This window comes from Microtus oregoni, unplaced genomic scaffold (assembly GCF_018167655.1).
Source record: "Microtus oregoni isolate MIOR12 unplaced genomic scaffold, Mior012 000007F_ref0000211, whole genome shotgun sequence".
In the NCBI taxonomy this organism is placed as follows: Eukaryota; Metazoa; Chordata; class Mammalia; order Rodentia; family Cricetidae; genus Microtus; species Microtus oregoni.
The window spans coordinates 54,893,734-54,913,434 of record NW_024543066.1 but is presented as its reverse complement, the minus strand read 5'-3'; the positions used below and the strand labels follow the sequence as shown (position 1 = coordinate 54,913,434).

The window sequence follows — 19,701 nt, the reverse complement described above, 5'->3', positions numbered from 1 at the left end:
ACAGCTACAGGGAGCTGTGTGCATGCTGAGGCCTGGGGACGCCGAGACTATAAGCTTGACCTGCTATGTGCCTTTACCCACTGGCATATGGATGAGGGGAGAGAGGAAGGAGGGTCTCACTGCGGCCCTACAGAAACAATACAGGGAGGTGGGTGTGCTGCTGCTGAGGGGGAAGGGAGGAAGAAGGAAGGGAATACTAATTATCCATTCCTTGTACTGCAGCTGCAGACCTCCTTCCTGGAACTTTACTTCAACTCTAGCTGACAGCTATTAAAAGCTTCCTCATTAGATTATCTTCGTTTATCTTAAAAAAAAAAAAAAAAAAAAAAAAAAAAACCATCCATGGGTCTGGAGAGATGGCTCAGTGGTTAAACACCACAGGTTGCTCTTCCAAAGGTCCTGAGTTCTATCCCCAGCAACCACATGGTGGCTCACAACCATCTGTAGTGGGATCAGATGCCCTCTTCTGGCATAAAGTTGCACATGCAGACAAAGCATGCCTTTAATCCCAGCAATCAGGAGGCAGAGGCCAGCTGATCTCTGTGAGTTCAAGGTCAGCCTGGTCTACAGAGTGAGTTCCAGGACAGCCAAGGCTACAGGGAATAACCCTCCTTGAAAAACAACAAAAAAGTCATCCAGGGGGCTGGAGAGATGGCTTAGTGGTTGAGAGCACTGACTGCTCTTCCAGAGGTCCTGAGTTCAATTCCCAGCAACCACATGGTGGCTCACAACCATCCATGATGGGATCTGGTGCCCTCTTCTGGCCTGCAGGCATACATGTAGACAGAACACTGTATACTAAATAAATAAATAAATTTTAGAAAAAAAAAGTCATCCAACATTTTTAGTGTTTGCAGCTCCAGATTTAGTTCAATAACCTAATGCTGTTTCTAGTCCAGCCGTTTCCTCTGAGCTGCAGCTTCACCAGAAACATAAGGGAGCCTCTACCTGGGTACCTACAGGCACCTGAGATTCAACCACCTCACCACCATCCACCCCAACCCCTAGAGTTAGCTTCTCAACTAAAGAGGTCACTATCCCTTAGATCCTTATCTTCCAGAGTCCAGTTGATCCTACTGATAAGCCAGCTTCCATCTCCCATGCACCCCTAGATGTGGGCTCTACTTATCACTGCATAGCAAACACCTTACACCTGTCCCACAAAAGCCTTCCTGATCTCATTTCCTCTGCCCCATTTCCTGCTCAGTCATTCTCACTTCCCAGAAGTAGAAAAACAACTGTCACGACAGCGAGGTCACTATCAAGTGAAATAAGGTGAGTAGAAGCTGTTCCCACAGACTGTGCGAAGGGATGCAGAGCCTATGCTGCTAGCATTTTCAATATTTCAGGGAAAGCAGAGGACTAGAGAAATGGCTCTGTGGTTAAGAGAGCATGCTGCTGTTTCAGAGGACCCGGGTCCAGGTAACAGCACCTGTGTGGGGAGGCTCACAACTGCTTGTAACTCTAGGCCTAAGGCCTCTAAGGGCACCTACACACACACACGCACGCACGCACGCACGCACGCACACAGGACATACCTCCGGTACTGGCTGGCTGCAGTTCGGGTCCCAGGTGCTGCCTGAAACTCCAACTCCAGGGGATCCCATGGCTTCTGGCTCACCAGGGCACATGAACTTCACCCCCATGGATATACCCACCTAGACTTAAAACTTAAGAAAAACTATTTTAAAAAAAAACACAAATAGTCATGAACCATCAACTATTTAGATTTTAGAGACAGGGTTTCTCTCTGTAACCCTGGCTATCCTGGAACTCTGTGGGTCAGGGTGGCCTTGAACTACGAGATCTGCCTGCCTCTGCTCTGAAGTTCTGTGATTAGAGGAATGACCCTCCCACCCAGCCCCACACACACCATCTGGCCATCTGTATTTTTTAAGCACGGACAAATAAATACTAGAGATACTGAAAGCTTGCCTCCTTAAAACAAGATTCTCCTGACACTTCCTGTCTGGAAAACAGACTTCAACATTTTGCTCTCTCCACACAAAACCCTTTCTTTCCAGGGCAGAGTTACTGGAATCCCTGGAGCTGAATTACAGTTAAGTGTGAGTCACTTACTTTGGTAGCTGGTCCTCTGGAAGGGCAGTACACGGTCTTCACCACTTAGCCATATCTCCAACCCCAAATACCCTTTTTTTTTTTTTTCCGAGACAGGGTTTCTCCGTGGTTTTGGAGCCTGTCCTGGAACTAACTCTTGTAGACCAGGCTAGTCTCGAACTCACAGAGACCTGCCTGCCTCTGCCTCCCGAGTGCTGGGATTAAAGGCGTGCGCCACCACCGCCCAGCCCTTTATCATCCTTTTATCCTTACTGAGTTTTTTCTCTTTGGAGGTTTTCCTGGCTCCAGCCCAGGTAGAATTAATAGCCCTCATCTTGGTCTCTCAGCACATCCCTGTCTTCTTCGCAGTGCTTAAAGTATATTGTACCGTGGTTATTTGTCCTCAGAATCATATATATATACATTTTATCGTCATGCCGTCAGCATTCGACTGGCCCTTGACACAGAGGGTCCTCTGGAAATGGTTGCTGACCTTAGATCCAGTTTAGGCTTAAAAGCTGGCAAAGTTGATGGCGCAATACGGTTAATGAATCCGGATGGCCATTAGAGGGCAGACTAATCCCACGGCGCTTCGGCGCAACGGCCCAGCAGTTTGGTGTCCCAAGACTCCTCGCTCCTTCATTTATTCTTCCCATGTTCATTTCCAACTACAACCTCTCAGGTCCCATTTTAATAATCTTCCACGCAAAACACTCACATGAAGTTACAGCTCTTCTCTAACCACCCACTCCCCTCCGCCCCCACTTTCCATCATTACTTGGGAACTAAAGAGTTAACTCCACCCTCCCACCTGGTTATTTTGCTCTGTTAATCTTCTCGATCTGGGAGGCGGCGAAGAAGAAAGGGGAGGTTCTCATTGATGGACTGGGTAACCCGGACTCTGGCTCGCCTCCACTAGATTGCCTTTTCCAGAAACCCTCCTAAACTCCCAAAAGCCACACACACACACACACACACACACACACACACACACACACCTTTTCCGGCCAACATTTAAACAAGCCTCTACTTCCCTCTTCCCCAGAAGGAGCCAGGTAGGAGAGGAGACCCCAGGAGGGGAGCCAGGGTCAGGGAACAGCTTCCTTACACCTCCCTCCTTAGCCTTGCTCTCCCCAAGGCCTGTGCGCCCCGCCTGCGGAGGGAAACCTCGCACAGAGGCGACAGGCGGGAAGAGGGGTCAGCAATAATCACGCTGACGCCGGGGGTGGGGGCCAGTCGTAGCCTAGGCTGGGAGGAAGGAGTTAAAGAGCCGGGATTGGCTCCCTGGGCTCTCTTGTCACCGAATCTGGGAGGGGAAGATTCGCCGCGCGGCTTGGGACCTTGTGGTCCCGTGTGTCCTGCCCTCCCCCTTTTCCTCCCCCCCCCCCCCCCCCCCACAACGCCTGCCCGCCTCCGGAACGGCCGGACACTTGAGCCAGCCGGACGCCCCTTCTGGCACACTCTTGGGGCAAGCGCGAGCGCACACTCCCCTTTCCTCGCTGGCTCTCCCTCTCGCCCTGCTCTCCCTAGATCACCGGCTCGCTCGCTCTCCACCGACTCCCTTCGGGCGCTGCGCTCGCTCCCACCTGCTCCAAGGCGCCCTCCGCTCCCGGACGCGCCCAGCTTAGCGTGTTCACTCGACGGCCGGACCGTCGCAGCCCCGGCAGGCAGCGTGCCCTCGGGACTGTGGCTACGACCCACCCCCGCCCTCGCTCCCGCTCTGGCGCTCTGGATGTCCGCGACTAGTCCCTGAGCCCGAGGATGGCGAGCAGAACATGGTGACAGCGCTGTCCCGTCGCTGCGCTCGCTGAGGCCATGCCCGGCTCCCGACGCGTCCGTCCGCGCCTCCGGGCGCTGCTGCTGCTGCCGCCTCTGCTCCTGCTCCGGGGCGGGCACGCGGGCGACCTGACGGTGGCCGTGGTATTACCGCTGGCCAACACCTCGTACCCGTGGTCGTGGGCGCGCGTGGGGCCGGCCGTGGAACTGGCTCTCGAGAAGGTGAAGGCGCGGCCGGACTTGCTGCCCGGCTGGACGGTCCGCACGGTGCTGGGCAGCAGCGAGAACGCGGCGGGCGTCTGCTCCGACACCGCTGCACCGCTTGCCGCGGTGGACCTCAAGTGGGAGCACAGCCCCGCGATGTTCCTGGGCCCCGGCTGCGTGTACTCCGCTGCCCCAGTGGGGCGCTTCACCGCGCATTGGCGGGTGCCGCTGCTCACCGCCGGCGCCCCTGCTCTGGGCATCGGGGTCAAGGACGAATACGCCCTGACCACGCGCGCGGGGCCCAGCCACGTCAAGCTGGGAGATTTCGTGGCGGCGCTGCATCGACGGCTGGGCTGGGAGCATCAGGCGCTGGTGCTCTATGCAGATCGGCTGGGCGGCGACCGGCCTTGCTTCTTCATAGTGGAGGGGCTGTACATGCGGGTGCGTGAGCGCCTCAACATCACAGTGCATCACCAGGAGTTCGTCGAGGACGACCCCGACCACTACGCCAAGCTGCTGCGGGCCGTGCGGCGCAAGGGCAGAGGTGAGGCGGGCACCCACCCGGACGCCTGGCTCGCGCGGCCTTCTCTCCCGCCTGTCCACGGCCTGGCACTCCTCCCTCCTCTGGGAGTCAGGCATCCTCCTGGCTGATTTCTCTGAAAGTCTTGCCCTACACGACTTTCCTACCTCTGGGTTTCTAGTTCCCTGTCTTGTAACCCTTCGGTGCCGGGTTTGCATTTCTCCCTCTCCCCCACCCCTTTCCTCAGGTCTCCCTGTGTGACCTTCCTGCTGCGCCGACTTTTCCTGGGTTAAGCTTTAAGCGCGGAAGGGCCTAGTTCTAGCTCTACCGCATCCTCTGCTTGGTGCCCTGCTCTTCCTCCTGTTTTTGCTCTACCCTATCGCGTTCTCTCTCCAGTTTCTTCTATTGCTCCCACGCGAGCTCTCGGGTTCCTTCTCCCGCTGGCCCTTTTCTGATTCCTCTTGCACTCTTGGTCCCCCACCTTCTGTTCCCTCTTCCTCACACTTCTCCCTCCCTACTCTGCACACCTCCTTCTCCCATCTTTCACGTTCCCTTGCCAAGGCCCAGACTGATGGAGAAAGGAGTTGGGGCCGTTTAAAGACTACAGACTCAGAATTCCCTTCCTTACAATGCCTTGTGTTCATTCGTGTTCTCTCTCTCTCTCTCTCTCTCTCTCTCTCTCCCTCTCCCCTCCCCCGCTCTGTCCCTCCCCCCTTCCCCTCCTTTCTCTCCAGTTATCTATATCTGCAGCTCTCCCGACGCCTTCAGGAGCCTGATGCTTCTGGCTGTAGACGCTGGCCTGACTGGGGAGGACTATGTTTTCTTCCACTTGGATGTGTTTGGGCAAAGCCTTCAGGGTGCGAAAGGCCCTGCTCCCCAAAAGCCCTGGGAAAGAGGAGACGGGCAGGACAGCAGTGCCCGCCAGGCGTTTCACGTGAGTGCTGGGGTTTGAAGTCCTTGTGTAGGGCTCTCAACAGTTGATTGACACTTCGTTTCGGGGTGCTATGCCCCTACATGTCCAAAATGATTCCAGAAAACAGGTTTTTGATAGTCAGATAGTTGTGACTACATGGGATTTGAACTACATGGGATTTGGGGTCTTCAGAGCCGGAAGGCTGAGCAGATGACAGAAGGGGTCTGAAGCAGAAGGATAGTAAAGACCCGTGGACCAGACAGTTCTTGAATCTTTTGCTCAAGCACAGGGCCACCCCATAAAAGACCCAGGGTTCAGTCTGATCTTTTTGTTGTTTAATATTTATTGTTTATTTTTTGTTTTTGTTTCTCTATGTATTCCTGGTTGTTGTTCTAAAACGCACTACATAGACCAGGCTGACCTCAAACTCAGAGATTCTCTTGCTTCTGCCTCCCGGGTGCTAGGATTAAAGGCCTGTGTGCCCCCACACCCAGCCATTCAGTTTGATCTTGACCTAAGCAGAGAGGCTGGTCTGGGAGGTGGGACCCCAGGATACAGGGAAAACTGGAATCAACCCCCAGTACTCTCCCTTTCACTGATCCCTTCCTCAGGCTGCCAAAATCATTTCTTACAAAGAGCCAGATAATCCGGAGTACCTGGAGTTCCTGCAGCAGCTGAAACTCTTGGCTGACAAGCAATTCAACTTCACCATAGAGGATGGCCTGGTAGGAGCGGGTCCTGGACCTCCAGTGTGGATCTCCAGACCTAATCCAAGTCTCTCTGCCACGTCTCTCAGTCTCTCAGGCATCCTCGTCTTCCATCTCCCTTCTTCCTATTATTTCTGTGTCTCTCCTGATGATGGAGGGGTGCAGTGACAAATTCTTGAACCTAAAGCCCTCATCATGGAAATGGGAATGACATGCCCTGCCCTATCTACCTAGTGTGACTCTGAGCAGGGGGCCATGGTAGATGCAAAAGCATCTTTTCAGCAGTCACTTCTCTGTGGAATATGCTTGTTGTCTGTATCCTCTTCTGAAATCCCAGTCCCACCCCCCAGTTTCCTACCTACAGCACTGTTTCCCTCTGTGCCCTGTATCCATCGCCCTGTCTGAGCTCTGCTTGCTTCTACAGGAGAATATCATCCCAGCATCCTTCCATGATGGGCTTCTGCTCTACGTCCAGGCAGTGACAGAGACTTTGGCACAGGGGGGAGCCGTCACTGATGGGAAGGACATCACTCAGCGGATGTGGAACCGGAGCTTCCAAGGTCAGGGCCTAGAATGAGCTGGAATGGGCTGCTTTGGGGGTGGGAGTGAGAGTGAGCCCCAGGTGGCCCAGCAGGAGACCACAAAATGCCTGTTATCCATCCAGATCTCTTAAATTCCATAAAATTCTGGGTTCCATATCTGCCATTCTTATGGCCATATGGCTCTCCTTTTCCTCGTTATGTACATATTGATGTCTGTGTCTACATCTCTGTCTCTATGCAGAGAAAGAGAGAGCGAGAGAGAGAGAGAGAGAGAGAGAGAGAGAGAGACAAAGAGACAGAGAGAGGGTTGGGATGAAGAGAGGCATCTCTGAACCTCCCTTATGTCCCTAGGTGTAACAGGATACCTGAAAATCGATAGCAATGGAGATCGGGAGACCGACTTCTCCCTCTGGGATATGGATCCAGAAACAGGCACCTTCAGGGTAAGTTCATACATGCACCAAGAAGACAGTGCCAGGCAAGAATGGTGTCTCATCCTCCTACCTCCTGTAAATGGAAGTGGAGTTTTTTCCTGTCTCAACTGCCTGGTCCCATATAACTGACTCAGAGGCTAAATATGAATTATGAATGTTGAGCCAGTAGCTCAGGCTTGTTACTAAGTAGCTCTTACATTTAAATTAACCCATTTCTATTAATCTATGTATTGCCACGTAAAAACCTTGTGCCACCACACCTGGCTTCTACCTCATTCTTGGTTTTTTGTTTATTTTGATAGGGTTTCTCTGTGTAACAGTCCAGGCTGGCCTTGAACTCACAGAAATCCTCCTGCCTCTGAGATGTATTGCCACATGGTTCATAACTTTACCTGTCCTCTACCATCTTGCTTCTTGGGCAGCTTGCTGGTGTCTCTTTCAACTCTGCCCTTCTTCATCCCAGTCCTCAGTTTGGTTGTCCTGCCTAACTTTATCCTGCCCTGCTATAGGCCAAACAACTTTATCATTAACCAGAGATAGTAATACATATTCAGAGTACAGAAAGGTGATCCACAGCACACACATGCCCTACCCCTGCCAGGTATCTGCTTGTTCTTTGGACAGCTATGAGAGTACTGGATAAGGCAGGCTCAACTCCTCAGGCTGGGGAACAACCCAGATGATCAGGATACACAGGCTTGCCCGCTCAGGGAACCTCAGGTCTAAGAGGTAACCTAGAGTCCTTCCCTTGAGGAGTTCCTAAGACAGTTGGGACCCATCCTAGCAGAGACAGTCACTCAGGGCCAAAAGAATAGGTATGTGTAGCTGTGTAAATGCAGCAGCGACAGGAAGGGACAGAGGTTCAAAGACACCAAGACTCAGATCTACCAGGGAAGGCCACCTGGAGGAGACATGCAAGGAAGAGGCTGGAAGTAGAACCTGGGGTGCTGTTTCTGTCTTGCAACCAATGCCAGCCCCCTGAATATAGAGTTGGGGTTTCCAGTGGGATTTCCTATGGATACGTCTCTACAAAGGCTTTTAGTGTTTAAGCTTTTGCCTCTTTTGCCTTGGGCATGGATTTAAAGACTCTCTGGATAGTCACAGCAGGAACCTGGTGAGTAGTTGGTAGCCTAGACACAGGTCCTGGAAACAAAGGAGACTACCATGGAGTTCTCACCATTCCTGATCTTCCTCAGGTCGTCCTGAACTATAATGGGACATCCCAGGAGCTGATGGCTGTGTCAGACCGCAAATTATACTGGCCCTTGGGATACCCACCTCCTGACATCCCAAAATGTGGCTTTGACAATGAGGACCCTGCCTGCAACCAAGGTGACTGGCCCATGCTTCCAAAGTCCTGTTGTCAAGCCACTGCCTTCTCCCAGGGAGCTAGAGGCTCCTTCCCACCCGATGTCACCTCCCTTCATCTGTCATCACAGCGGACTAGTAGACAATCCCCCCTCCTGTTGTCTAACACCAGTCTCTCTTCTACAACTCGGACCCTCCCACAGACCACTTTTCCACCCTGGAGGTCCTGGCTCTGGTGGGCAGCCTCTCTCTGGTTAGCTTTCTGATTGTGTCCTTCTTCATATACAGGTAAGTTATGGGCTAGGGGTGCTAAGTGAAACTGGGGAGACTTGGGAGCACAGAGGAGAGAGCAGGAGAGCAGGTCTGGGAGGGAGCCTCATGTGGGAAGAGAATACTTATTTCATTCCCTCCGGGAAGAGGCAGAAGCTCCGGAGTGGAGTCTGGAAAGCATGGACCAGTCAGGTTGGTTCAGGCTGGGCTATAGCTACAAAGTTATTTCTAGGAAGCTCAGGGGAACAGAGAAGTTGAGGGTGACATGATAGCAGAGGAGATGTGGATGTAGAACTAGCATCCCTTGCTGAGGCCAGGTGGAAAGTAGCAGTTCAAAACCTTCAGGTATGGGCACAAAGTAGTTGGTCCTGCTGTGGGCTAGGTGCTGACCCTGAGCTGGAAAAGTGGGGTGAGGGAGCCCACCCCTGTCCTGCAGTGCAGGTGGAAATGGAAGTTCAGGGCAGGCTAAGGAGACAGGAAGAGAGGGAGGAGAACAGTGCTGACGCACGTCCTATGGGCCAGGTACTTCATCCTTGTGATAATTGAGAATGAAGGAGCCGGGCGGTGGTGGCTCACACTTTAATCCCAGCCCTCAGGAGGCAGAGGCAGGTGGAGCTCTGTGAGTCTGAGGCCAGCCTGGTCTACAGAAGGAGTTCCAGTACAGCCATGGCTACACAGAGAAGCCCTGTCTCAAAAAAAACAAACAAACAAAAATTGAAGAATGAAGTAGAAGCCAGGTGGTGGTAGTACACGCTTTAATCCCAGCATCTAGGAGGCAGTGGCAGGTAGAATTTCCTTGAGTTCAAGGCCAGCCTGATCTACAGAGTGAGTTCCAGGACAGCTAGGGCTACTTAGTGAGACCCTATCTCAGAGAGAGAGAGAGAGAGAGAGAGAGAGAGAGAGAGAGAGAGAGATAAAAGCCAATGTAGAGGCCTCCAGTTTTTGAAGTTTTTTGAAGTACCTGTGAGGTGAATTTCCCTCAGGCCCCAGGCCTCACCACGCTCAGCTCAGAGAACTGAGAACAGAACTCCCTCACTCATCCCTTAGCACCCAGAATGTCTCAGGGCTCTAAGGGGCTGCTGAGCAGCCAAGGGCTCAGGTGCAGACTTCATATCCCAGGAAGATGCAGTTGGAGAAGGAGCTGGTCTCAGAGTTGTGGCGGGTACGCTGGGAGGACCTGCAGCCCAGCAGCCTGGAGAGGCACCTTCGGAGCACGGGCAGCCGGCTGACGCTGAGCGGGGTGAGAACACCGTTGTCTCTGGAGGGTGGGAAGAGCTGAACACCAGGGCAATGCCTGAGGAGTAAGTAGAAGGTGGGTCTAAGCTAGATGAGGTGGCTCATGCCTGGACCCAGGACTTGGGAAGTTAAAACAGGAAGATTGCTGAAGGTCTGAGGCTAGCCTGTGCTACATACGAATGAGACCCTGTCTTAGAAAACCAAAACTCAAGCTGGGTGGTGGCGGCACATGCTTTTAATTCTGGACTGGAGAGGCAGAGGCAGAGGCAGGCAGATCTCTATGAGTTCAAGGCCAGCCTGTTCTACAGAGTGAGTTCCAGGACAGCCTGGGCTACATGAAGAAACCCTGTCTCAAAAAGAAATTAATGAGTTAATTAATCAGTTAATAATAATAAAAGCAAAACCATACAAAAGAACAAGACTACTCCCAGCCTTGCCTTCACTTGCTTACTCTGACACTGTCTCAGATGAGGGCTGCAGCTACAGCCTCCCTGACAAGGCTACTTCAAAGGTTAAAGCTAATGGTCCAAGTAAATATACAGCTATGATTCTAATATACTCCTTAAAGGAGATGAAGGCTAGCCTGGGAGGCTGAGGCAGTAGCACTGCTAGGAGTTCCGGGGTAGCCTGGGCTAAAGAGTGATCCCCTATCTCAGGAGGGTGACACAGATGCGGGCAGTGTGACAGAACTTCCAGGGTGTAGACTGACCCCCGAGCTGACCACGCACTCTCCTGTTCACTTCCACAGCGAGGCTCCAATTATGGCTCCCTGCTGACCACAGAGGGCCAGTTCCAAGTCTTTGCCAAGACAGCATACTACAAGGTAAGTCTGGGGAAAGATTGCTGATCCTGGGGACCCAGGTGGACTAAGAGATGGTTCTGAGGTGGGGTAGCAGAGGACAAGGGTGGTCCCAGGGGCAGGGGTGGGCTTTCAGAAGGAGCTGGGTGTTTTAGGGCCATACCCTGCATGACAAATCTCCATTTCTTGCTCAGGGCAACCTCGTGGCTGTGAAACGTGTCAACCGGAAACGCATTGAGTTAACACGAAAAGTCCTGTTTGAACTTAAGCATGTAATGTAGGGGGTGAGGCCGTGACCTGGGAAGGGACTCCTGGGTACTCCAGGAGAGTTGTCAGCAGAACTGGTTATGGAGGATCTGTAGACCTGGGATGGGATCTTGAGTTTTGTGGGTAGGAAGAGGGGGATCAGTCATAACCTGAGAGACTGCTGGGTCCTCACAGGTGAGGTTGGGGAGCAAGCGCATGCAAACATGGGACTTGAGGGACAGACAAAGCCAGGGCCTTGATGCTGCCCCTACCTGCAGGTGCGAGACGCGCAGAATGAACACTTGACCAGGTTTGTGGGTGCCTGTACCGACCCCCCCAACATCTGTATCCTCACAGAGTACTGTCCCCGTGGGAGCCTACAGGTGAGTGGAACGGGGGATGGGGTCAGGCAGTGGCAGAACACTTGGCTCTTAACCCACTGACCATATGGGCCCAGACAAATCTCTTTTTCTGGCTTTTCTTGGCCCTCTCTGTTGGGAGTTGGGGGCAGGCATGGCGATGGCACTAGAGTAAAATCCAAGTGTTCTGTTATACCGGTTTATGCGAGTAGCTCCCTTGTACCCCCTCCCACACCCAGGGGGTTCTGACTCTTGCTGTCCCAGCAGGACATTCTAGAGAATGAGAGTATAACTCTGGACTGGATGTTTCGGTACTCACTCACCAACGACATTGTCAAGGTGAGTTCAGGGGAACTCACTGGATACCAGGCAAGGGCTGGGCATGGTTGGAAGCACTCATGCCCAAGCCCTCTGCCTTCCTAAATTTCCCAGGGGATGCTCTTTCTACACAATGGGGCCATCTGTTCCCATGGGAACCTCAAGTCGTCCAACTGTGTGGTAGATGGACGCTTCGTGTTAAAGATCACCGACTATGGGCTCGAGAGCTTCAGAGACCCGGAGCCTGAGCAAGGACACACCCTCTTTGCCAGTGAGCCTGACTCCTGACCCCTAGGCTTTTGCTGCCCGCACAGCCCAGAAGCAACTGAGGCCTAGGCTCTGTTTGGCTTGGGTCCATCTCACCTCAAGGCTCAACCTTCATTGGGTAAAGAGATCAGATTAGGTGGCCTCTAGTTCCGTGGCTCTCAGTGCTGTGCAGTGTACACAGGAGCCCTAGATGCTGCCTCGTTCCCAGATGACCTTAAACTGTATGGCCCTTTCTTTTCCTGGTATTATCAGACCATGCTGTCTTACTTTTATTATTGCATTTATTACCCATGAGATACGATATTCATTTGTTAGTTTTCCTTCTCCTATCAGAATGTAAAGTGCCTTATCCCTTAGCTTTGGGGCCCCTCCTTCTCTGACTCCTCACTTCTGATCCACAGAGAAATTGTGGACCGCACCTGAACTCCTGCGGATGGCTTCGCCGCCTGCCCGTGGCTCCCAAGCCGGTGATGTGTACAGCTTTGGTATCATCCTTCAGGAGATCGCCCTCAGGAATGGGGTCTTCCATGTGGAGGGTTTAGACCTCAGCCCGAAAGGTGAGGCTCACGTGGCCTGTGCCCCCAGAGAGGGAAGCCCTGCAAACACCCCTACCTTTCCTTCTGGAGTGGGGCATCAACCACCATCCTTCGCTCCGTGGCTGCTGAGACCAGTCCACTCTGTGCTCTGGTCCGGACTTGTCCCAGCTGCCCCCAGCTGGTGATGCCACTCCTCAGCGCATACCACTCCCACACAGAGATCATCGAGCGTGTGACTCGGGGTGAGCAGCCCCCATTCCGACCCTCCATGACTCTACAAAGTCACCTGGAGGAACTGGGGCAGCTGATGCAGCGGTGCTGGGCAGAGGACCCACAGGAGCGGCCACCCTTCCAGCAGATCCGCCTGGCGCTACGCAAATTTAACAAGTTAGTGGTCTCTTTTTTTGGGGGGGGGGGATTTTTTCGAGACAGGGTTTCTCCGTAGCTTTTGGTTCCTGTCCTGGAACTAGCTCTTGTAGACCAGGCTGGCCTCGAACTCACAGAGATCCGCCTGCCTCTGCCCCCCGAGTGCTGGGATTAAAGGCGTGCGCCACCACCGCCCGGCTCAAGTTAGTGGTCTCTTCCCGCCACACTTACACCTGTCTCTCCAGTGGCAGAGGGAGCCCACCGCAGCCCACCGCAGCTCCACAGGCATCTGCATGTGTAACATGGCTGACCCCAAAGCGCTCTACCCTTCACGGCTCTTTCCTCTGCCAACACTGACGCCCCACACCCTTCTTGCCCGCAGCCCTATACTGACCCCCCAGACTTATGATAAATAGGAGTGCATGCACCAGATGCCCCAGCCTCTTTCCACCTCCCCCCTTAGTCTCAATCCTAATCAAAAGCTCCGACCGCAGCCCTTCTGTCTCCCTCTTCCAGTAGGCCCACGGTAATCTAGTTCTCCCAGACGTGTCTCTCCTGCCTGTGTGCCCATCACTGTCCTCAGCTCATCCTGTCCCGCTTCCTCTCCACCTCCTTCCAACTCACTTGTGTTCAATAAGAATAAATAAGATCTCCAGCTTGGCTTGGAGGCAGGTGGATGTCTGTGAGTTCGAGGCCAGCCTGGTCTACATTGCAAGTTCCAGGACAACTAGGACCCTGACTCAAAGGGTCATCTCATCTCATCTGTGTCCCCACGTGCCCCACGACCCTCAGGGAGAATAGCAGCAACATTTTGGACAACCTGCTGTCGCGCATGGAGCAGTACGCCAACAACCTGGAGGAACTGGTAGAGGAGAGAACTCAGGCTTACCTGGAGGAGAAGCGCAAAGCTGAGGCCTTGCTCTACCAGATTCTGCCCCAGTGAGTGCTGGGCTGTGGGCGCGCACACGCATGCACGGCACGTGCACGCACACAGTCACGTAGCTCAGCCCCCCACCTCACATCTGGTCACCTGCACTTCCCCCTCAGCTCCGTGGCTGAGCAGCTGAAGAGAGGCGAGACCGTCCAGGCTGAGGCTTTCGACAGTGTCACCATCTACTTCAGTGACATCGTGGGCTTTACAGCCCTCTCAGCAGAGAGCACGCCCATGCAGGTGAGGGCTCCAGCCTCAGGCAATGGGTCATGTAGTTCAGCTCCGCCTTCGGGTTAGTATTCCCCATTTGTCCCTGGTGGGAGCCCACGTTCCCCATTTCTTCCCCATTTCTCTCGGCTTCCCTTGCCTTCCAGGTGGTGACCCTGCTCAATGATCTGTACACCTGCTTTGATGCTGTCATCGACAACTTTGATGTGTACAAGGTGAGGTTGTGACTGGGTACAGGAAGGACGTGGACAGAGTCAGGAGAATGTTCAAATGAAAAAAAAAAAAAAAAAAGACCAGGCTATAGTCAGGCCTTTAATCCCAACACCGGGGAGCAGAGGCAGGCTGATCTATGTGAGTGCGAGGCCAGTCTGGTCTACAGAGTGAGTTCCAAGGCAGCCAGAGCTACACAAAGAAACCATGCCTTGAAAAACCAAAAGGAAACAATGACCAAGGACATGGGCAAATAGATACAGGGGACTCAGGAACAGATGGAGAAACAGGGGATGGAAGACGGGTACAGAGACGGGCGGGCTGATAGGGACAGAATGAGGGATGATGCACATGGTTTGGCAGGCCCACAAGCATGCCACCCCCACAGGTGGAGACCATTGGTGACGCTTACATGGTGGTGTCAGGGCTCCCGGTACGGAATGGACAGCTCCACGCCCGAGAGGTGGCCCGAATGGCACTTGCTCTCCTAGATGCTGTACGTTCCTTCCGCATCCGCCACAGGCCTCAGGAGCAGCTGCGCTTGCGCATTGGCATCCACACAGGTCAGACCGTGGACAGCGTCTAGAGTCAGATCTGGGAGACTAAACTAGGGAACAAGCAGTTGTCTCTGTGTCTAGTCCCCTTATCCCTGCCTCTCCTTACACATCCTGGGACCACATAGCCCAACTCCTACCTCTTCTGGAGTGCCCAGCTACCTCCTCTAACATCCCTGGGTTCTGTTCGCTTCTTTTCACTTCCCAGGTCCTGTGTGTGCTGGTGTTGTAGGGCTGAAGATGCCCCGATACTGTCTCTTTGGAGACACAGTCAACACTGCTTCAAGAATGGAGTCCAATGGGGAAGGTAGGAAGCCCCGCTCCCCCCAGAGGGAATGAGAAGGGCAGCTGGCCAAGGCATCCTGCTACTTATGCCTACATAGTTTCTCAGCTAGCTCCCTGCCTTCTCTCCTCCTACACTGCCTTCTCATAACACACATATCCCCCACATTGTAAATCTAGACTATTGCTGAGTGTGTGTGTCTGTGTGTACACCCAGACACACACACACACAGTGGATTGTAAATGCACTAAGCCCACTTTACCTATGAACATCATAGCTTAGTTACGGTTCCTGGATTGTTTTCAAGGCACTTTCATTAACTGAGCAACGCACTCTAACCCAGTCCCTTCCCCCTGGGCGTGCTATTAGAGCTTTAACAAATGCTAGCATACCTAACACTGAGGTATGTAATATAAGATATTTATATTCTTTGTTTTAATGTGGATCTCATTAAGTTGCTCAGACTAATCTTAAACTTATAATTCTCTTGCTGTAGTCTCCACATAGCTGGGATTACAGGCCTAAGCCACCAGCCTGGAAAACAGAGTTTATTTTATAATAATAAAATATTGAATGTGCTCATGCACCCACAAAGATAGATAGGCATTTTGCTCAGTGGGTTAAGGTGCTTGCTGGCCAAGCCTGATGACCTGAGGTTGATCCCTGAGACCCACATGGCGCCAGGGGAGAATGGATTCCTACAAGTTGTCCTCTGACGGCCATATAAATACCCACACACATATGTACACATATGATAGAAGAATAAGGCCAGGCAACGGTGGCACACGCCTTTCTAGCACTCACAAGGCAGAGGCAGGTGGATCTCTGTGAGTTCTATGGCAGCCTGGTCCACAGAGTAAGTTCCAGGATAGACAAAGTTACACAGAGAAACCATATCTCTCTTTTTTTTTAATTTTCTATGGTTTATTTAACTTTATTTTATGTGCATTGGTGTAAGGGTGTCAGATCGCTGGAATTGGATTTTCAGACAGTTGCGAACTGCCATGTGGGTGCTGGGAATTGAACCCGGATCCTCGGGAAGAGCAGTCAGTGCTCTTAACCGCTGAGCCATCTCTCCAGCCCCCGAGAAACCATATCTCAAAAACACCAAAAAAAAAAAAAAAAGAAAGAAAAGAAAAGAAAAAAGAAAAAGAAAGTAAAAACCACAGTGTGCCAAGAGTGTTGGAGCACATCTTTAGTCCCAACACTCAGGAAGTAGAGGCAGGCAGATCTCTAAATTCAAGGCCAGTCTGATCTACACAGTGAGTCAGGACAGCCAGAGCTACCTAGTGAAACCCTGCTTGAAAACAAAACAAAAAGCAAACACCCACACACATAATAGCCAAAAATGTCCTCCACCCACAATACATAAATAGATGTAATTTAAATTTAAAGACTTATGAAAAAATGCAGTATAAAATGCCGAGCATGTAACTGTCATTCATCTTTCCTGGGCCTCAGCTACTTCTCCATATAGTATTCCTGTTTGTGGGTTGTAAAAGACTTAGCACACTCTGGGGAGGTAATAGGCAGCTAACAAATGCTTGTTTCCACCCCTCCCCTTGCTCTTGCCTCCTGCTTCCTCTATATCTGTCTGCTAGGTGGTCGTTTGAAATAGTATCTCAAGTTGCCACAGCTGACTTAAACTCCTGATCCATCCATCCACCAGCCCTTACCTGAGCGCTGAGCTCACAGGATTGTGTCCTGTTTGTTTGCTTTGTTTTTAATTTATATGCATTGGTGTTTTGCCTGTGTCTATATCTGTATGACGGTGTCAGATCCCTTGTAACAGGAATTACAAACAGTTGCGAACTGCCATGTGGGTTTTGGGAATTGAACCCAGATCCTCTGAAAGAGCAGCCAGTGTTCTTAACTGCTGAGCCGTCTCTCCAGCCCCTGGGTCTGGTTTTGAAGCAACTACCAGGCTGCGTGAGCTCAGAAGGCCATGTGACCCTCACCCGAGCCTCGTGGTAGGAAACCTGCCCCCAAAGCCCAGAGAACTGTTCAGCTGATAACGTTTGCACCTATATTTGGGGCTGAGGAGGGAAGAATCCTCTCTTAGATCATTTTTCACAGAGCTCATTCTCAGAAGTGGGTCAGGGACACAGGATAGCACAGACATAGATCAGAGCAGCTGTGAGACAGTGGGTGGCCACTGACCTCCCAGACAGCTTGAGCAGACCTCCTGCTATCAAGAGAGTACTGACCCCTGCAGGTGGTGCATACCTATAATCCCAGCAGGAGGAAGGCTGTGGCAGGATTCCAAGTTTAAGGCTAGCCTTGTCTACAGAGTGAAACTACGCTTCACAAAATGTGTATGAGGGGGGTGTAGGGTATCTAGAGAGATGGCTCACTGGGAGGACTTGAGTTTGATCCCCAGATGGACATTAGAGCATGTAACCCCAGCACTACCAGGAGAGACAAAAACAGGCATATTCCTGGAGTTCACTGCCAGCCAAGTCTAGCCCACACAAGGATCGCCACAGTGAGGCTCAGACTCAGTGAGTCCCTGTGTCAAACATTGAAGTGGTGAGTGGCAGGAAATTCAAAATTCACCTCTGCCTCCAGGTGTGTACACTCACACACGCGCGCACACACACACACACACACACACACACACACACACGGTATTTAGTCAAGTAACCGATCACAACAGCTAAATTAGTGTTTCCTGAGTGCTACACTGTGTCCGGATACTTTGTGAATGTTTTGCTTATTTGCAGTGATGAATGGGGTTAACTCCTCACACAGCAGCCACACTTTGAAATGAGCACTGTCGCTGGTAGCCTTTCACGGACTAGGGAGACAGAACATGTTTATCTCAGTTACCTAAGGAGTCCAAGCTAAGTTGGACTTCTCTGCAGTCTGGGTTCGTCCCCAATGCTGTGCGCGCCCTTGGGAGCTGGTTGGGTCTCAAAAGCAGTGCTGAGTGACAGTTTTCCGCCGTCGCAAAGATGCTCTGTAACCTGTAGGTACAGTGTTGTAGTCTTGAGTCTCGTCTGCCAATTGATGGCGTTAAGAGCTAGCCAGTGAGCTGAGGTATAACTTAGTCCTTAGAGTGCTGGTCTAGCAGCAGAAAGCCCTGGGCTCCATCCCTGACACCACATACACCAGACTTGGTGTTAGCCAGCCATTCCAGCTCTTGGAACGAGGAGGCAGGAAGATCAGGAGGTAAAAGTCAGCTGAAGTAACAAAATCTTATCTCAAAAGAGAGGTGAAGAGGGCTTGAGGGCTTGGAAGGGCCAGAGTGATGGCTCAGCAGGTAAGAGCACAGACTGATCTTGTGGAGAACCCAGATTATGTGGCCACAGTCTACAGGGACAGTCTAGGGCTTCCTGAACTAAAGGGAGCAATTGCAATTCGGCCCACATGCGCGGTCTTACCTGCCTGTACCCTCCTGCCCCCTCCCCCGGCACTCAACTTCCTCCACCCCTGTCCTCTCCAGCCCTCAAGATCCACTTGTCTTCTGAGACCAAGGCTGTGCTGGAGGAGTTCGATGGCTTCGAGCTGGAGCTTCGAGGGGATGTGGAAATGAAGGTAGAAAAGGAATCGCCTTAGATCCCAGAGGGTCCCAAGGCCACTCCCATACTTAGACTATGTAAGCGACTAGGGCAAAAGTGGGGGTGCCGTTCCCTACCCAGCCTTCTCTTTTATTTCTTCCAGGGCAAAGGCAAGGTTCGGACCTATTGGCTGCTGGGGGAACGGGGGTGTAGCATAAGAGGCTGACCTACCTGCTGTCCCTCCCATCACCTCCCTTTCCTGTGCTGGAGATGATGGAGGCACCCAGCTTCCACCTCTCCCACAGCGACCCAAGCACAGTCACCAGATGTGACCTCTGAGAGGATGGAGATGGTGGGGCCTGGAGGGGCCTGCTGGAGCTGTAGGGCTGACAAACATGCCGTCCCTCCCAGGGGAACACTGTACCCTGTCCCACCCTCCTTCTCTCCCTCAACTTTGCGCCACTGTAGCTTTTAGCGGAAGGGAAATTGCCACATGAGGGGACCAGACAAAGAGGCTCCAGGACTTTGCAGGAGGTGAGCGGACGGTCACATGTCACAGATACTCCCCTCACTCCCACTCCACCCCACAGACCTTGGACACAGTGCATTGAGGAGAAGAATGCCTTGCTTCTCCTATGAGCAAAAAACATTAAAGTCTTTCTTCCTGTGCACAGCGTCTTCTTGGGTTGCTGGGAAACGGCCATGTTCTTTCTCTACCCTCTGCTTTCGAAAGAATTCCCTTCAACTTTGTTTCCTTGTTGTTGTTGTTACAAACTTTACACATTTAATTGAAGGGACCTCGGAATTTCCAATTTTGAGCAGTGCTAAAATTTTAAGTGTTGGCCGGGTGGTGGTGGCACACGCCTTTAATCCCAGCACTTGGGAGGCAGAGGCAGGCAGATCTCTGTGAGTTCGAGACCAGCCTGGTCTACAAGAGCTAGTTCCAGGACAGGCTCCAAAACCACAGAGAAACCCTGTCTCGAAAAACCAAAAAAAATAAAATAAATAAAATAAAATAAAATTTTAAGTGTCACAGCTAACATTTGTTTATGTGACTTGTGTCTCTGGCCTTGTTAAAAATTAAAACAAAAGGAGGCAGGCCTAATCCTAGCTACTTACTGAAGCTGACACAGGAA

The 19,701-nt window shown here is 52.1% G+C and overlaps 1 protein-coding gene across 1 annotated transcript; it reads left to right on the top strand.

Annotated features, from left to right (window-relative positions):
• Positions 1 to 3,536: 3,536 nt before the first annotated feature.
• Npr1 (natriuretic peptide receptor 1) lies at positions 3,537 to 19,449 on the top strand. Its single transcript, XM_041655742.1, has 22 exons — positions 3,537 to 4,582; positions 5,293 to 5,492; positions 6,083 to 6,196; positions 6,603 to 6,738; positions 7,072 to 7,163; positions 8,351 to 8,486; positions 8,666 to 8,750; positions 9,852 to 9,972; positions 10,717 to 10,791; positions 10,962 to 11,039; positions 11,292 to 11,396; positions 11,640 to 11,711; positions 11,805 to 11,961; positions 12,359 to 12,514; positions 12,712 to 12,880; positions 13,652 to 13,798; positions 13,907 to 14,030; positions 14,165 to 14,233; positions 14,617 to 14,791; positions 14,991 to 15,089; positions 18,511 to 18,602; positions 18,729 to 19,449. The coding sequence occupies exons 1-22, from the start codon at positions 3,874 to 3,876 to the stop codon at positions 18,789 to 18,791; spliced, it is 3,174 nt and encodes a 1,057-aa protein (XP_041511676.1). The 5' UTR covers positions 3,537 to 3,873; the 3' UTR covers positions 18,792 to 19,449.
• Positions 19,450 to 19,701: the final 252 nt, after the last annotated feature.

Coding starts and splice junctions, on each gene's coding strand:
- Npr1 (XM_041655742.1), top strand. CDS start 3,874: ATGCCCGGCTCCCGACGCGTCCGTCCGCGCCTCCGGGCGCTGCTGCTG. Junction 7,164..8,350: donor CAGAAACAGGCACCTTCAGG/GTAAGTTCATAC, acceptor GATCTTCCTCAG/GTCGTCCTGAACTATAATGG. Junction 11,962..12,358: donor AGGACACACCCTCTTTGCCA/GTGAGCCTGACT, acceptor TCTGATCCACAG/AGAAATTGTGGACCGCACCT.